Below are 18,240 nucleotides of genomic sequence, written 5' to 3' on the forward strand. Positions count from 1 at the left end.
GATAAGGTTGGTCCACTTGCCAGTTGGTAATGGTAAGGTCGGTCCAGACTCTGCGCGCGAAACTCAGCAAGTCGTGCCCCTGTTTGCTTGCTTGCATGCTTCTTGATAAACGGCGCCTATAACCCTCTACGGGGGATTATCCAAGAAGCCGGCGGATGGTGTAAATGGAAATTTAGAAACGCAAGAAGCAGGGTAAGGAAAAAAAAAGAACGTTAACATGTTTATAAATAAAATAACGTTAGTGACTGTAGGTATCGCAAGTAATTTTTTAATCACGTCGACAATTTGACTTCTCTTTCTTCTTTCACATCGACGTCAACGCGCTCTGTTTTCCAGATTCGGAAAAGCCGTTCGCGTCATCTTCAGTGACGCAGCAACAGAATCGTCGAGAGGCTGCAGGCATGGGTCGACATGTAGTCGAGAGGTCTGCCACTTGTGTTCGCATACGTGTACCAGGAAGCTCGTTCAAAAAATTATTTGCTCCCCACACTGAAGAAGTCACGCAAGATTGTAGGTCATGTCTGAGCGATCCCGCCTGGTGGGAAAGTTCGGGCATCAACATCGTCACGAAGACGATGGCACGAGCTATGGCTCACGAGCTCCTGCAGTTGACGGCGTTCCACGCGACTGCGAGCAGCCGCAAGCAGCAGCTCTGCCCCTCCGTCGCCGTCTTCAGTCAGTCCTCTTTCACGCCCTGCGTCATCCTAAAATGGTGAGTGTTTTAGAACTGCATGTAGGCAGCCTTCGTTTAGAAGCATGTGTCATGCCTTCATGGAGCTGTCGTTCTCCCAAGGATGTGACAACTAGCTACGAATACATACCACTATGGCAACTATGAATACAATACCAACTAGCCCAGGTTCCCACTCTCTTGAACCAGCGACCTCTTTTGTCCCATGCGCGACCACAGATGGCCCTCTGGAAGGACCCGAAGGCCGTCTCGGCCACTGGCGACGGGAGCCGGTCGCCATCTTCGGCCGTCGAGGATTTGCTAAAGAAGCCACAGCCCGGACACGAGGAGAAGAGTCGCACCAGCCATACGAAGAAACATCGCTCGCCGAGTCGAACGCGCCACCGCCGCCGCCACCAGTCCAAGGACAGGCAGCACGAGGAACTGCTGCTGCATGACACCGGCGGCGCTGACGTCACCTCGAAACTCGAACGCACCGCCTTGCCGGTAAGTGCACGCAATCATCAAACGGGACATGCAGTGCAGGCTAACGGATACGCGTGCAAGTTGGTTTGGTTTCATAATTACGGTATAAGGCAGCGCTAGACAAGAAATACACAAGGAGCGAGTAGAAAAGCTTGTCTTGTCTTGTCGTTCCTTGTGTATTCGCTGTGTAGCGCTGCCTTACCATAACCAAACGGGACATTTTGAAGTTGTCGAAGAAGCTGTCGCGAATCACGAAGTATGTAAATATGGGTCTAGATATAATGTGGAGCGGGCATTTTTAACTGAGTATCGGTGGCCGGCCGCGTTCTATAGCCGTATTAGCTATAGAACGAGATGTTGGGAAGCGGCGTTTATAAGCATACGCGGTTGTGAGCTCGGCAGCATTTGTTGGTGGCGACGTGCGTAGGCAAACTACTGAATGAATATGTAGTTTGCTTCTGGCCGTAGCTTTGGCTGATTGCTTCTTTACATCCGTTTTAACACAGCGTATATATACTACGTCAGGGCAGAGTCCTTTGAAGGACTCTGGTCATGGTAAACAGGTGCGTGCCCCACTAGAAAAAATAAACCAAGATTGATAGATAGATGAAGAGATAGTGGGTAGATAGATATTGCAACATCCTCAGGTGCACGTGCCTAATAGCGGGCCTAAGTTGTATATTGGACAAAACACTAAAGTCCAGCGCCCGCATTCCTCGAAGTGGAGAAAGGGAAAACAGAAACGCTGTTTTAAAAACAAACAAAAAATAAACAAACAAATAAATAAATAAATAAATAAATAAATAAATAAATAAATAAATAAATAAATAAATTTGTCGGTGTTTGTACTACATTGCCATGCCAACATCTATTTTTGAAGCATAATGTCCACTTTTTTGGTTGATAATCGTTGGGGTTTTACGTCCCAAAACCACGATACGATTACGAGGGAGGCCGTATAGGGCTCCGGAAATTTCGACCACTTGTGGTTCTTTAACGTGCACCTAAATCTAAGTACACGGGCCTCTAGCATTTCGCCTACATCGAAATGTGGCCTCCGCGACCGGGATTCGATCCCGCGACCATCGGGTCAACGGTCGAGTGCCATGACCACTAAATCACCGCGGCGGGGGCCTGTTTGGGGGAGTCAATCTGCATATAGACGTCTGGAAAAGCCCACTGCATAGCGGTGTTTTGCATAAACTCTATTACTAACGCAGGCCGCCAAGAGCCCATCGCGAGTGACACCATCGAATGAGGAGGTAGCGGCAACGGTGTCGGCGCCTCCCCCGGTGCCGGCGAACGTCGAGCCGCTGCCGGCGTGCGGCCGCCTGTTGGGTGGTATGCGACGGCCCGGCTGCGTGGTGGTGTTCTTCTGCTGCTGCGCTTTCCTCCAGGGCCTCATCACCAACGGCTGCGTCAACTCGAACCTGGCGACGCTCGAGAAGCGCTATCAGCTGCGCAGCGTGGAGTCCGGACTCATCGGCAGCCTGTACAGCGTCGCCTCGCTCGTGGTGCGCGCTCCAAAGCAGATGTGGACTCACTGACGCATTTCACATCAGTCAGATGAGCTTAAACGCTGCTATATTTTTCGTACGTTCTTTTCCAAGTAATTGGTTCAGGAGGAGGAGAAATCAACTTTATTTCAGAGAGTTACAGACGGTCTGGGGACTCAGGCTGGCTCCACGCTGACCGTGAGGGAGCTGGCAGGAGCGCTTTAGGGCGAGGGAAACCTTCACAGCCACATAATATGCGATTTCTTTTTGTGGCAAATTCGTGTACGCCACAATTTTGGCAGATTAGCTTAGTATATACGAAAATTGGCAAAGGAGGAGATGAGCATATGTCAAACACGGTTCCCTGGTCACGACATGAATAACGTGACTTGCGTGTCTCGCACGTCGCAAAACCCTTTACCCCAGTCACGTGTGACACATACCCGCATAAACGGGTATGTGGCCCGTGTTATACGGGTATGTGCCACAGGTGATTGACATTCCATATCAGACCAGGGACAGCGAGAATATACTTCGGAAATAATGCTTTAAGGAGCTCGCGATTGCAGATAATTTGATGCCGGCGTCGACGGCGCTGTCGATGAACGAAAAGCCCCGATGGAAGCAAAGAATAAAAATCACTACCTGAGCCGGAATCAAACCCAGGCATTCTGTATGGCAGTCAAGTATTCTACCGCAGAGCCACGCCAGCGCATCAAACTGCTTAGGAAAAAACACCCAATACAAGAGTTATGTTGGAGCAACTGCAATCGTGGTTGCAGTGTTGGTAAGGCGATGACGGGGGCTAATTGGTTCATGGCAAAGTTGTGATTATGCGCTGATTGAAAGAGTCACAACGAAGAAAACAACCAAACAGAAGTTAACGGACAAAACGCAACTTTGCAGTGTTGGCTAACCGCTTTTATAGCAGCGTAATAAACATTGACTCCATAAGCTGTAGTATGGTCAAGCGTTGCTTGTATCTGCCGACGACCGCCACTTGCCAGGGGGCGGGTGGGGGGGTTAGGAGCCCGGGTCTTTTCCCTTAACCTCGGTGAGGAGTAGCAGGCTTGAGACGCGCCTTCCAGGCCGACCTCTCCTCCTTTCTTTTGATTAAATATTATCTTCTTATTCCTGTATGTCTGGTGCATTATCCACCGATCTATTCCACACCCCAAGAAATCACGTAACTATAACATTTGATGTATACAGCCTAAGGATGGGGATATGTTAGGGTACGGATACGATGGGCAGGACAGGCTTCAACTTCGAACAGCCCTTATGGCCATGAAGGCACACAGCTGGCCGCCAGATGTGGACGCATTCAAGCATTTGGGACATATCGTAAGATCTTGTAAACCGCTTTAGCCTTCGTCTTAGTAGTAGAAGTATATTCAGTATTATTGGAGCACATTGAGCCGGCCGAGTTCGTACGATAGCATCATGAAAACCAGCACACACGAAACAAGTAAAGAGAACGGCATGCACTTCACTGGTGTGTTCGTGCGCTGGCCTCTGTGGCGCCAATATTGTCCTTGTGCCCGTAGCAGACTGAACGGCAAAACAAGTCGATCGTTCGCGCCTGTTCAGTAATGTAGAACCAACTATACATGTAAAATCAACTATACTAGTACCAACTATACTAGTACTAGTAATCAACTATACAGTAACCAACTATACTTACTGTAACTGTAAAACATCCAGCCTCAACATTTGCAGTGCGCAAACCAGAGTATGCGCTAGATGAGCACAAAGTCAGGCCGGAAAGAACACCTAGCCCTCACATTCCAACCCATTTTCTTTAGCATACCTACCGGTCCTGCTTCGGCCAGGTGATACGGCTTCGGCCAGGTGGGAGGCGGCCCTCCGCGGCTCCCTCCTCGGTAACGAACTTTGGACCATCAGGGTCCAGACGTGGGAGTCGCCCGCATCGCGCTAACACACGCCTTACATGACCTCAATGGAGTTTCGCAACCAACGAAACAACAAACCTAGCTGCCAGTCCGGTTGTAAGATTAAGATGCAGCAAGTTTTAAACGTAATTTAGTTTGGTTATTTGCAACTACACAAAGCATACAGGCAACGAATCCCGAGAAAGCGTAGCGAAGATAATGGTTTCATATTATTTAAGTGCATAAGTAAAAAGGAAAAAAAAATGTATGAAGGGAGCCGAACCCTCATCTTCCGCATTACGCGAGCTGTACTTTAGTAGTCGGCTACTACGATGGCCGTCCTACCGTCAACATGCGCACGTGTTAACGCAGTTCCTAAAAGGTCCGCATGGAATATGCTGTTGCTTCTGTGCCCCATGCTGAACAGTTCTAGACAGCATGTCTTTTCTCCTCGAACCTTTACTATATTTGTGCTCGTATGACACTGAGGTTTCGCACATATTTTTGTTAGTTATGGAGAGAAGAATCCGCAGAATTTCATGATCTCGGCTATAAGGTGGGAGGTGTTCAGAACTCCTAGCGCTTCCGAGAGTTGCTTCGAGCTCTGGCAGGCACGCCGTAGTTGCGGCTGATGTCTGCATAATGGCAGTCAACAGTCTTTATATTTACTGTTACAGGTTCTCCTGCCGGTGACGCACTTCGGCAAGGACTAGAACAAAGAACAACAAGGACGTGCGCATAGGGTGAGGGGGGGGGGTGTTGCAAGGGGAGCGGCCACCACCCAAGTCATCCAAAGGACCGTTCACGCCATTTTTCAATGCGCAAGCTTATGGCTACGCATGTCTTTTGACGATAATGACGACGAATGTACACCTGACGTCGTATTCAGACAACTGTTTATTTCCTATCTTGACCCGCGGGAAGCCGGGTGCAAATGGCAGGTCGTTGTGACAAGACCGTCATCGCTTCAATTTAATTCATGTACGTGTATTTGTGTAATACTCAGTGCACCATAATTCACGATTTCTTTTGCGAAGTAGCAAAATGCGTACTGCGCGTAAGACAATACACGCAACTACATAGATACACAAATTGTTGATGATGTGGCCGATAATGAGTGCAGTAAATAATTATTATTATGCATCCATTACGAAGCTCTTATTCTTTCGGAGTTGACCAGAGGGGGCGGGGCGCTGCGGTAAAACTTGACCCCCCCTCCCAATCTCTTCCCAGTGGAGAACCCTGCCTACACCTATTGCCAATAGCTTCGGGTCTTTATATTTACTGTTACAGGTTCTCCTGCCGGTGACGCACTTCGGCAAGGACAAGAACAAACCGCTGATGATGGCGTTCGGCACGTGCTTGATGGGCGTCGGCACGCTCACCATGGCGCTGCCGTACTTCGTGGGGCCGCCGTACTCGTTCAGCCAGCCGAGGCCCGACACCTGCGAGCTGGCCACCAGCATCACGGTCAACGACAGCGTCCCTGAGTGCGATCCCGGCGCGGGTGACCTGCGCGAATACAAGTGGTTCTTCTGGATCGGCAATTTCATCAACGGCATCGGCACGGCGCCTTATTTCACGCTGGGCATCGCCTACTTGGACGAGAACTTCCGACGATCCGTCTCTTCCAAGTACATCGGTACGCGCCGCAAGATGTCGTCGGTGTCCTTAGCGAACCTTTTGTGTTGCTCGAGTGGTTGGTGATGTCAGTTTACTTGAGGCCAAAAAATTTACTCCATAAGACATGTAAGGCGTCTGCTCGCCATATTTGACTTTTACTTACGTGGATTCCATAGGGTCACTCTCAATGTTGCTATCCATGTTGCTATCAATGGTCACTATCAATGTTGAAGAGATGAAAAATTCTTGAACAGGAGGTATCGCTGGAAACAGCCGTGCCCGAATGAACCCTATGTGACATATCATCTAAGGGTATAATTTATGCGGTTCGTTCAGTGTTGACTACATGCACACCCGACAGTTTTATAAGGATTTAGTTGTTCAGCACAAGTTTACCACTGGAGAACTTCTTTCGTTACGATCATTGCGGTTGAACATCACATGAAGCTCACATCTAGCACTTCTTTCATCTTCAAGCTTATACTGGCTGTGTGCTTGTTTTTCTGCAGCCGCTTTTCAAGCGAGTGCCGTTGTGGGGCCGGCCACAGGATTCGTCGTCAACGGGAACTTCTTGAAATATTACGTCGATCAAGGCGTCAATCCAACGCTGTAAGAAAGTAATTCAAAAGCAACCACGCGTAGCTGTGAATAAGTATCACCAGATGTTCGTGATGAGCGATCATGTTCATTTGATATTTTCGCAGGCTCGGGCTGACACGCGAGAGCACCGCGTGGGTCGGCGCTTGGTGGCTGTGCTTTCTCTACGCGGGGCTTTTGTGCTTTGCTCTGGCCTTGCCCGTTAGTTTTCTACCGGCAGAGCTGCCAGGTGAGGCTTCGGAAAATGTAAGAGATGAGATTCGGTCGGGAGTTTGTATCGGTGCGTACACGACACAGCTAATGCAACAGACGTCGCAGAAATCAAGTTTCGAATTAAATATGCGTGGACTCCTTGCGAAGGCAGTTCAAGCGGTCCCAAGTTGGACCCTTGCTTGGCTGCTTGTACGGAGACTTCTACGCAGTATGGAGAGTTCTACGCAGAGTGGGTGCTTTGTCAATTCGCAAAAGGAAGAATTATGGCGTAGTGGGCACTTAACAGCTGTATTCGCTGTAGGTATTGCAGGAGAATTTGAAATGTCCAATGTTATGCGTAAGGTGGATATTTGGGCAAGTTGGTAAATCTTCATCTTAACACAGCGCACACACAAGAACACAGAAGAATAAGGAAACGACGACACGAGCGCTGACTATTAACTGAATTTTTTTTTATTCACCACACACATATAAATATACACATTGAAGGGTCACATGATGAAACATATGCGTATCAGTTTACACTTTTATGACATTAGGCGCCAGTTAGGCAGAACAAGATAACACACTTCTTAAGTGGCATCTAAAAAGCTAATCTCCTTTTCCAGGAGGTTAATTGAGGCCTGACTAATACACCCCTCTCCCCCCTTCTTGATGTGGAAAGCTTCGATGATTTCTCTGACTGTGCGATCTTGATGTCTGTATATGACGCTTGTGTCTTTGAGGACAGGAGGTGTTAGTGTGTGCGCGCCGTGTTAAGATCGATGTTGTGCGCACAGATGTTTATTTTCTTGCGGTATGATCGAAGTGTCCGTCGAGAAGCGAACACAGGCAAGCAATTGAGAAGGCGATGCGAATGGGGCCCAATAACGCTATCGCGTTCTACTCTTGAAGGCGATGCTCAAGCGTCTTCCAATGTTTAAATTAACTTCTTCGCAGACCACGCTATCGTCATGGCAGAAAAGAAGCTTGATGACCAAGACAAGCCCCTGGGTCAATCGGAAGGAAACCTACAGGCAACAGTGCTTGATTTGCTGAGCATAAAGCCGTTCGTCCTCGTTTGCTTTGCCGGTTCCGCTGAGCGTAAGTATACACGGCTAGTTGCAAGGTCTGACTATGACAGCAGCACGTGAGAGTGTCTTTCAATGCGAAGCTAAATTGGTGGACTTTGCTATTCTTTCTGCTCGGAACCCATCATTTTATTGCGAGAACGTGCAGACTGCCAGGGATTCTTAGTTGACGAAAAAATCTGCCTGGTCCTGGGTTCGAATCTGAGATCAACCATGAAGCTTTCTTTCTGAGAAATAAGTATGGGTTTCCTTGTAGCCTTGTGCTAGAAACTTGTGGATGGCAACCTTTGCTTTCATATCCCTTCCTTCACCTGGCGGCATTCCGCACGACCGATTTGTCATATACGTAGCAATCTTCTGGTATCCAAAACGCAAGTCAAGGTTGCGAAAATCAATTCTTTTATGATCGGAATGCCGTCTTTGGAGGTTGAAACACACTAATCGTGAGTCTGGCGAGTTTAACATATACGTGACGATTGGTCACATGGAAGCATTCCAGAAGCAGCAGTCGACGTATATTATAGTAATTTGATTATGTTTTTCATTGTTGAGTGATCTGTATGGTTTTCTGCTATGCAGTGATGGTCGCAAGCGGCCTGTCTTCATTTCTGGTGAAGATGCTGCAGGCGCAGTTTAGCATGACCGCGTCCACAGCTTCAATGATTATGGGTACGTATACGGAGCGTTCATTACGGCTATAGTAAAATGCGGTGCGAGAGATAAGAAAATTGGGCAGATCCCATGCGAAGCATGCGCGGGATGGTGACTGTGGCGTAAATTTTCATATTGAGCGAAACGTTACGGAATGACGCTAGGGAAATGTGGAAGTGGTATAAACACACTCATATGCTGAAGAGTCGCATACGTATTATATAACCAGTTGTTTACAGTTGCGTAACGATGCCAACAGCAACATGGGTGTTACCAACACCAGACGCGGTAAGCTGATATGTAGTGCTTATATTCTTCAATACTGGATAGCTCGAATCCGAACAGCACAGAGAAGAAACACAAATGCATAGGACAGGCGTGACTCGCAACTATAGCTTCATTCAGGAAAGTTCCCCTGGATATACACGCAGCCGAGCGGCACGCGCAGGCGCACTGCACGTACGTTACAGTCAGAGTTGCAGTTATTACAGTTGCGTTACAGTTGTTGTGCTTATACTTGTACGTTATGACGGAGAACGCACGCACGTTTCACGAACCCTTGTGTATGTGTAGAAGGGGTTCTTGACAGTTCTTGAACAAGGTCGTCATCCCCGTGATCAGTGAGCACCAGTAGCTGGACCGGACTTGTTTATCGGATCCGTTCGTGATCGCGGCTACGAGGGGTCTAAGTGTAGTGAAGAGCGACGTATAGCACAGCTGGTGGAAATCCTGGATGCCCCTTACGATGAAATGGTCTATGACGCCTCCTGTCCTGGACGTGACAGCGAGGTCTTTTGATGCCCTGTCCACATTCAAGCCGTCTTTCACGCAGCATAAAGACCAGGCGCTGTTGTGTCTTGATGAATCAATGTTGAAGCCATCGGTAATGATGAGAGGCCTGGTTCTCTCGGCAGAATTATTGTTGGAAGCATTGACCCCGGTTTTTGCGCAATCGACGTGGTCCACGTTGCGGACCACGTGAACGAGTGCATGGTAGTTTAGCGTCTTCCAGGGGTGTTCTGTCTTCAGCTTCCTCACTTTCCTTGCGTCCGCCGCGGTGGTGTAGCGGTCACGGTGCTCGGAGCTGACCCGAAGGTTGCGGGTTCGATCCTGGCTGCGGCAGTCGCATTTCGACGGAGGCAAAATGTTAGATGCTCGTGTACTGTACTATCTCGGTGCACGTTAAAGAATACCAGATGGTCAAAATTCCGGAGCCCTTCGCTACAGCGTCTCTCATAATCATATCGTGGTTTTGGGACATAAAACCCCCAACACTTATTGTTATCACTTTCCCTGCGTGTCAATGTGTGTGTTCGCGTTTATTTTGTCGGTTGAGGCTTCGTATCACATACCCGCATATCATGAACTCTGGTATACGGGTATGTGCCACACGTGACTGAGAGAAAGGGTTTCATGACGTACGCGACAGGTATTTTGTGTTATTCATGTCATGGCTAGTGAATCGTGTTCACCATACACTGATCCCCTGCTAGGCCAATTTTGGTATATTAGAAGTTATGGAGACGACCAGGAGAGCGCCCAGACGTAGGCGGCTAGATAGATAGATAGATAGATAGATAGATAGATAGATAGATAGATAGATAGATAGATAGATAGATAGATAGATAGATAGATAGATAGATAGATAGATAGATAGATAGATAGATAGATAGATAGATAGATAGATAGATAGATAGATAGATAGATAGATAGATAGATAGATAGATAGATAGATAGATAGATAGATAGAAACGCCCAAAGTGCCTGAGGTTCGCTAAGAAATGCTTCACATTTAACAACGTGCAACACAATGACTTGAAAATGTCTGATTTCTTCCGGTGGATAATATATACCTCATCCGCGCCTGCATTCACGCATGCAGTGGCTGTCACTGTCGTTTTGTTTCGATAGCCTGGCCCACTTCTAACGCGAGCTTTAGAACTCTATCCAATTTATACATACGCTCGAGTTCAGGTACAGCGCGAAAGAACGAAATGCGTGTAGGCTCAGTAACATACGCTTTCACTATACGGATGTCTAAAGACTAGCGTAGGGGGGGGGGGGGGGCGTTGTTTCGAGTCACTTGGTGCTTTTTACTATACCAACACTACATGCCTAAGTGATGCTTCATTCATCGCGGTTGCACTGTACGATGAAAACTGATGGCACTGGACCTTTTTAACGGCCCTCACGTACATGTAGCCCCAAGTCGAATAGCTCAACACGTAGCTACTTTGGCTGCAAAACGTGCCCACGCTATTCAGCCCTCAATATTGCTTGAACTCGTCGTAAGAAAATTTGGTTCTTACGGGACCCGTGACAACCAGTTTTCCGTATGCCAAATCGAATTGGAGTTTGTGCCAAGAGCGTGAATCGTTATGCTTTCTTCTTTGAACGTTTCACGAAGTGGATTCTGCAAAAGTTCATTACGTAACAATGACAACTTCTACACATTTCACAAAAGGACTTTAAATTGAGGGCGGGCCAGAAGAGAATATTTATAATATACATAACGTTGGGCAGATTGGTACATTAAAACGGGAAACGGTGCTGCACAGAGACGGGAAAAGGATAAAAGAGATTATTACAATGTGCGTATGCTGATCGTCCCCGTCTTTTTTCATCGTCTCTCGTGCACAGGGGTGTCGTGTCTTGCACAATTTCTTGTAGGCACGTTGGCTAAACTGCGCGCATTTTGCAGCCTTCCCAGTTGTCCCAGCAATAAATCACAGTACAATGTTCTATAGTAAAGCCTGCACTGAAACTGGTACCGTCACTTCGCGTGGCAACTGGGATGAATTTTTAAGCCATAGCTGATTACAAGAGCAAGGGATAAACAGAGATTGACAACACACAACTTCCATTCGTTTTATCTTCCTTCCTAGGATTTTAATTTCAGTGGAATTCCTTTTGTAACGCTGTCAAAGTGCACCCCGAATGTCTTCACGTCTCGTGCGCAGGCTCCGTGACCATACCGACGGCCATGGTGGGCGTTATGTTAGGAGGCATGGTCATTTCTCGCTTCCAGCTGGGCGCCACGGGCATCGTGCGCCTCTGCGTGCTCGTGCTTCTCGTGCCCATCGTTCTGGTCAGCGTGCTGCTCTTCCATTGCGGCAACATCCCCTACCGGAACGTCCAGTACGACGTCGGAGTGTAAGCTCAGACAATGCCACCTTGCAAAACTAATACCTGCTTTCTTCTCTGCGTCGTGGAGACTGGTAGACACTGATACTATTATGGACACTCCAGGAGCGGTTTTGCCGTCGCCGTGTGGTTCTGTATAAAGTTCAGGGGCGACGACATCGCCCCGCGCGTCGTATGTTTTATGTGCAAGTTCTATGTGGGAGCAGCCGACGATCGCTGCTCAAGTAGAAAAGCACCGGCCGTCTTCCGCCGCCCATGGGGGGTGCTAGCAATTGGGGAGGGGGGGGGGGGGGGGGCTCTGCCAGAAACTGTGCTCTTTGAGCGGCCGGGCGCGGTCGCGCGCGTCCTATCTTCACAGTGATTGGCTTACGGCTGATACCTTTCTACGTGGTGCGTCCTCACAACTTTGCGTTGATGCGATAGGCAGCATGAAGGATGTTCCGCTCGCTGCCGCGCCCGCGTTTTCCTTACACCACTGTTTTGTTGCGTTACGCCAGGTCGGATGCTAAATGAGTTAGCAGCTAGCCTTACTTCGTATAACATTCATACTTGTGGCTTTTGCATTCATTGCTTCGCCCATGTGGCGAGGCTGACTTTTTCTTTAACTGCGATTGATAACTGCGGTGTTGTGGGGTTCTAGTTGTGAACGCTACTTTTATTGCGATAGCAATTATATGGACAGTCTCGGCTGGATTTTGCCGTCGCCGTCATGCATCGTATGTGTATAAGTATGTATATATATATATGTATCAAAGTCGCAAAGAAAAATAATTCAGAAAAATGCTTCCGAAGCGCGGAATCGAACCAGCGACCTCCCGTTCCGCAGCGCGTGACGCTAACCACTACGCCAGAAAGCGCAGATCCTTCAGGTAGCTAACGGCGAGCGTTATATACATACCCTTTACCGCTGGCAGGACTCGGAGACGGCAGGCGCTTATAAGTGTTTCTTCATTACCAGCGAGATGGCGCGAGGAGCGCGACGGGCGGATTTAAAAGTCGTCGGCGAGCTCGCTCGCTTCTTCTTATATTTGCGCACGGAGAACCTTGCCCTTCCGCTGTCTGCTCGCGCGGTTTTCTCGTTGTGAGGGGCAGAGGGATGTTTCGAGCTTTCACCGTGATGTCCGCGCTCATGTTACGGAGCGTACGAAAGTCACTCGAGCTCATGGGACGCCGCTAAACGAACAAACAGAAGATGAACGCGAACTATCAAGTGCCACAGCTCAACACTTGAAGCACGCTAGTTTCCTTCGCTGCTTCGGCCGCCTTTGCAACAGGAGTGCTGTTCAAACTGAGAGTATCCATTGGCGAGCCTCACTTCGTATAGCATTAGTTTCTTGCTATCGCATTCATTGCTTCGCCCTTGCGGCGAAACTGTGTCCTTCTTTTATACGCCCGCAGTGCAGGCGTGGCGAGCGTGAATGTCTCTCTGAAGGAGTCGTGCAACAGCCGCTGCAGCTGCACCACGACACGCTTCAATCCCGTCTGCGGCCGCGACGGCTACACCTACTACTCGCCGTGCTTCGCCGGTTGCCTGCGCGAGTATGCCACGGCGAACAGCAGGGTGGGTATCGTTTTTGCTTATAAAAAAAAATGTGCTAAGTGGTTTCAGCTTGTCGTCTGACGGGCAGTATGGAGCACTAACTCAATCCTCATTATAACGAACTCGCATATGACACAAAGGTGGCTTTGTTAAACTTCCCACCCAAAATTTTTCAATTTTGCACGCTAAGGATATATACACGCACACATACAAACACATGCATGAATAAAGGTTAGTTGGACCCCCCCCCCCCCCCAACTCCCCGAAAAAGATTCTGGCTACGTCCCTGCACAGAATACAAAACATAATATGGGAAAAAACTATTGTGCATATAACTGCGGTCGCACACGCAGGCGTACTCGCAGTGCCTGTGCATCAACCACACGGCCTCGGCGCCTTCGCTGGCGCATAAGGGCGACGGAGCCAGTGGCCAGGGTGGCAGCACGAGCCCGTTCGGCACGGTGACGGGCACTATGGTCGCCATCGACGCTGTGCGAAACAAGTGCCCCAACCCATGCGGCCTGGTCAATGTCTTCATACCCATCCTGGCTGCCATCGTGTTCGCCACGTTCTTCCTCAGCACGCCTGCCGTCGCGGCCATTCTCAGGTGTGCATTTCGCCATCATTTCAAGATTTAGCGAAAGCTTCACGAAGCATTTGCGTGCAAGCGGGTCCATTTTGTCGGTAATCTATGTCCACACTGACACATACCCACACTAATGATACCTAGCGCTGTTGGTGTTGTCATTGTCATCAATTTATTACGATTATTGAATGGAAGGAACAGTTTGAACGCGCCTGAAAGTAGCACGAATATGCAAGAACTGCTGGCTGAATTCGCGAAAATTATATTTCGTACGTTCGTTTTCCCACTGGTCAGCCGAATTCGCTAAGGATATTTCCCGCGTCATGATTGGCTAAAATATTCTTACGAAAATATTTAGCGTAAGAGGTTTCTGTGAATGCAGGCCTACGTATTCATCGAACGGTGGTTGTATTGTGCGTTTATTGTTAGGTGCTTAGATCTGTGAGTGCCGCGCGATAAGCGAGATGACGAAATAAACGGGTCACGCAGGAAGCTTAGCGGTTAAATGTTCCTCCTGCCCTGGAAATCAAATACGCCATCACCATCTTTCCGGTGCAGTTGTTCTACTAATCTAGCTGGTTGGGAAGCTAGTGGGCTTCTAGCGTGGGAGTGAATTGGTGGACTACTTGAAGCGTGCAAAAATTGCACAAAAAATTTAGAAGTCCGCAATGTGGGAGGAGTTACACCACAGGACGCCCGATTTCGCTTCCGTGAAGATTCCTCCACATTGCATGTTTTCCCTGGGAGCAATATCCCTGGGACGATGTCTGCGGGATTAGTGTCATATAGGCTAACTATCAGCTGCATGCTTTGTATTCTCGGTTATTTAAGAGCTGCTAATACGAACGATTGACTCATAACGGCAGTCCTGCAGCTTTGAAACGATTGCTTCAATGGCATGTTTTTCACGCAGGTGTATTCCTGAGAAGGACAAGTCCGTCGGCCTCGGAATTCAATGGATCATCGTGCGGGCTTTCGGTGAGGGAGAAATATATCTCTGCATCGCAGCATCTAGAAGCGATAAACAATAATGCTAGATCTCTCAGATAACGATTTCTTCACTGCTACAGTGGCTGCGATTCTTATACGTATATATGCACGTGACGAGAAATCGACCGAGGAATGTTGCGTAGTCCTTGGACAGAAATCTCGCGGTCAGCTAAGGTATATATAGGAATTTAATACTCCCGAAGTGCTTTGCGAGGCTGTGATAAAATGGCGCAGGAAAAGACAGTCATCATTCCCATGTGTTTAAATGTCGTGGCTATGACTTTCCGGAAGTCTGATGTTCTTTACGTACGTTTATCTTGCGAAACTCCGTTTGTACCACCGTCAGTGTTCACCGACAAAGCGAGGCTGATCCTAAGAAAGCAACCAACGCTACAAGGATACTTACTGCCATGACGTGGTATAGATCATTTCTGAATTTGTGGCTGCCCTATTGCGAGTGTGGAGCAGATCGGGGCATACCTGCCTGTCTCGCTCACTTTCTGTCCTTACGAGACCACGAGACTGAGGTAGCTGCAAGAATAAGAATGGGGTGGAGCGCATTTGGCAGGCATTCTCAAAGCATGAATGGTAGTTTGCCACTATTCCTCAAGAGAAACTCACCTACGGAGCAGAAGCCTGGAGGCTTACGAATAGGGTTCAACTTAAATTGATGATGACGCAGCAAGCCGTGCAATGGAAGATGATTAACCTTAAGGTCGAGGCGAAAACAGCGCGTAGAGACGAGTACGAGCAGACACAAGAAAAGGCACAGACACAGGCGCTGACTAACAACTGAAGTTTATTGCTCATACGCCACGCCTTTTCTTGTGGCTGTTCGTACTCGTCTCTATACGCACTGTTTTCGCCTCGGTATGAACAACCAACTAGCTCGAAACGTGTTATTCCTGTTAACCTTAAGGGACAAGAGGAGAGCAGAGTGGGTAAGGGAACAAACGGGTGTTAAGGACATCTTAGGGCCGGCTTGATAGGTGGAACATGGGAGAGGCGTTTGCCCTGCAGTGGCCGTAGTCAGTCTGATGATGATGATGATATTGTAGATATATTGTGCCTCTGACCTTTGTGATTGTGTAACTGTTTCAGGGTTAATACCCGCGGGCGCCGCGTTCGGGCACACCATCGACGCGAGCTGCGTGCTGTGGGAGGAGCCGTGCGGGTCGTCGCAGGGCGCATGCGCCATCTACGACAACATGCTGCTCAACCGCAACGTCTACTTCCTCATCCTGGCGCTCAAGATGGCCTCGTTTTTCTGCTTCGGGCTGGCACTCTACTTCCTCCACGAGCCATCACCACCGCCCGTGTCCGTAGCCGCCTTGCCCGACTGACTCCCGCGGGACTTTGAAAGCGTTGCAGAAGAAAAAAAAATATTTTTATCTCGTACCTTCGCTCTGAAACCTTGGCAACTCTGCGTTCTCAACGCTCAAGAAGCAGTCCAGTATTTAGGGAGTACTTATCACTAATAACTGTTGGTGTTTTACGTCTTAAAACCCCGATATGTTTGAGCGACGCCGTAGTCCATGGAGGCCTTCAGAAATTTCGTCGACCCCCTATAGGGTTCTTTAATGTTCACCTATATCTAAGCACAAGGTCCTCCAGCATTTCGCCGGCATTCGATCCCGCGACGTTCGGGTCGGCAGTGAAGCACAATACCCACTAGACCACCCCGGCTGATGGGAGTATTTCTGCAACGGAACAATATTCGTCTGGCTTGCTCGCGTTTCCATTCTTCGAAACTCCACGCTTGCCACTTTCCAATGAAGAATGCTATGTCACGCGACGTCGTTCGTGACCGGGAAGTGCCGGGACAGCGCTGATAACGCGAGAAAAGCGCGCGAGGTAGATGACCGATTATAGTTGCTTGTAGAAATACTCCCCAAATATTCGATATTTTCTTTGAAGTGTGCCGAGCTGGTCTGTACAGAGTAGTGCACAAATTAACCCAATGAGGCCTGCTTGATGTGCTGTAGGTGGCGCTAGTCATCAGCTAAAGAAATAGCGATGTTAGAGTGCATCAAAGAAGCGACCTATATGTGGGACACTGGGCATATATGGGTTAAGGAAGACATTGAAAAGAACGTGGGACGGGTGCAGGGTTCCGTTTCTGTCCTTGTTTCTGGGGCCGTTGTTTCTCAGGTGCACCTTGAAATGGCAACTTCCCAACTGCCCAAATACTGCCCAAATAAGCACTCTACTGCCATTTACGCCGAGCAAGCAACGGCGGTAGCCTAGCGATTCGTGAAGCGAAGAAAATTTACATCCACCCATTTAGCATAAGAGAGAGAGGTTTATTTATAGAAAGACAGAGAGGTCGGCCTGAGCGATAGCATGCTCTAGCCTGCTACTCTACACCGGGGGTGGGGAAAGGGGAGAAAAAAGAATGATGGATGACGATGGTAAGTAAGGGAGGTGAGTATGTACAGTCACGTCTAGGTGGCACAGTACTATAGCCGCGCATCCAGTCCAGTGGCTCGTAGGAAAGCTGCGACCACTTTTATGACCACAGTTGTGCTGTTGGCGTCAGGCCAAGGGCCCAACACAACCTCATCATTTAATGGCCTATTATGCACTCCTTCAGTAGAGGAAATCAGTTTCTGTCGTTCGCATGCGTATGCTGGGCAGGTACAAAATATGTGCTCAAGTGTTTCCGGCACTTGACAGTGATCACAGTTGGGACCGATGTCACTGCAGCCGATGATATGTGCATAACGTCTTGTGAAGGCCACACCAAGATGAATTCGGTGAATCATACTTGTGTTGTGTCGTTTTAATTTACGAGGCATACAGAACCTCATTTCGGGGTCCCATTTGTGTAATCGCCGGTGTCGTCGCTCCGGTTTGGTCCAGTGCTTAAGTGCGAGGTTACGCATTACGTACCGAAGCAGGGCGTTCGTGTCTGGCCGTGAAAACGCAATGCGCACTTCAGGGCCACTGGTCAAGGCTCCTTTAGCATCGGCGTCTGCCTCTTCGTTTCCCATTATGCCGCAGTGGTGACGAGGTGACGAGGTGGCCATTTGTTGAAGCAACGTGAAGAAGCTCCATAATTTCTATGGCTAAATTATAGTATGGACCTCGTCTCATGACGCAATTAATGGTTTGCAAAGCGGGTTGTGCATCGCAGAATAATGTCCATGTACGACGTTGCTCTCCAGAAATGAATCTTATTGCCTCCCGGATAGCAGCAAGCTCTGCGGCAGTTGATGTGGTCTTGTGGTCTATTTTGTACCGTCGAGCTATAACCATTTGCGGGATGACAAAGGCTGCAGC

The 18,240-nt window shown here is 48.7% G+C and overlaps 1 protein-coding gene across 1 annotated transcript; it reads left to right on the forward strand.

The window, feature by feature from the left end:
• The first annotated feature begins 144 nt into the window (after positions 1–144).
• Positions 145–16,343, forward strand: LOC119383372 (solute carrier organic anion transporter family member 4A1). Its single transcript, XM_037651470.2, has 13 exons — positions 145–712; positions 911–1,177; positions 2,377–2,670; positions 5,838–6,186; positions 6,677–6,776; positions 6,872–6,993; positions 7,917–8,060; positions 8,627–8,716; positions 11,659–11,851; positions 13,241–13,403; positions 13,736–13,989; positions 14,882–14,946; positions 16,060–16,343. Exons 1-13 carry the CDS (start codon positions 518–520, stop codon positions 16,299–16,301), a joined length of 2,478 nt encoding a protein of 825 aa, XP_037507398.1. The 5' UTR covers positions 145–517; the 3' UTR covers positions 16,302–16,343.
• Positions 16,344–18,240: the final 1,897 nt, after the last annotated feature.

This window comes from Rhipicephalus sanguineus, chromosome 2 (genome assembly GCF_013339695.2).
Source record: "Rhipicephalus sanguineus isolate Rsan-2018 chromosome 2, BIME_Rsan_1.4, whole genome shotgun sequence".
Taxonomy (NCBI): domain Eukaryota; kingdom Metazoa; phylum Arthropoda; class Arachnida; order Ixodida; family Ixodidae; genus Rhipicephalus; species Rhipicephalus sanguineus.

Excerpts from the sequence above, each read along its gene's own strand:
- LOC119383372 (XM_037651470.2), top strand. The coding sequence starts at position 518 with ATGTCTGAGCGATCCCGCCTGGTGGGAAAGTTCGGGCATCAACATCGT. Across the intron at positions 11,852-13,240 it reads GTCCAGTACGACGTCGGAGT|TGCAGGCGTGGCGAGCGTGA; the intron begins GTAAGCTCAGAC and ends ATACGCCCGCAG. Across the intron at positions 13,404-13,735 it reads ATGCCACGGCGAACAGCAGG|GCGTACTCGCAGTGCCTGTG; the intron begins GTGGGTATCGTT and ends TCGCACACGCAG.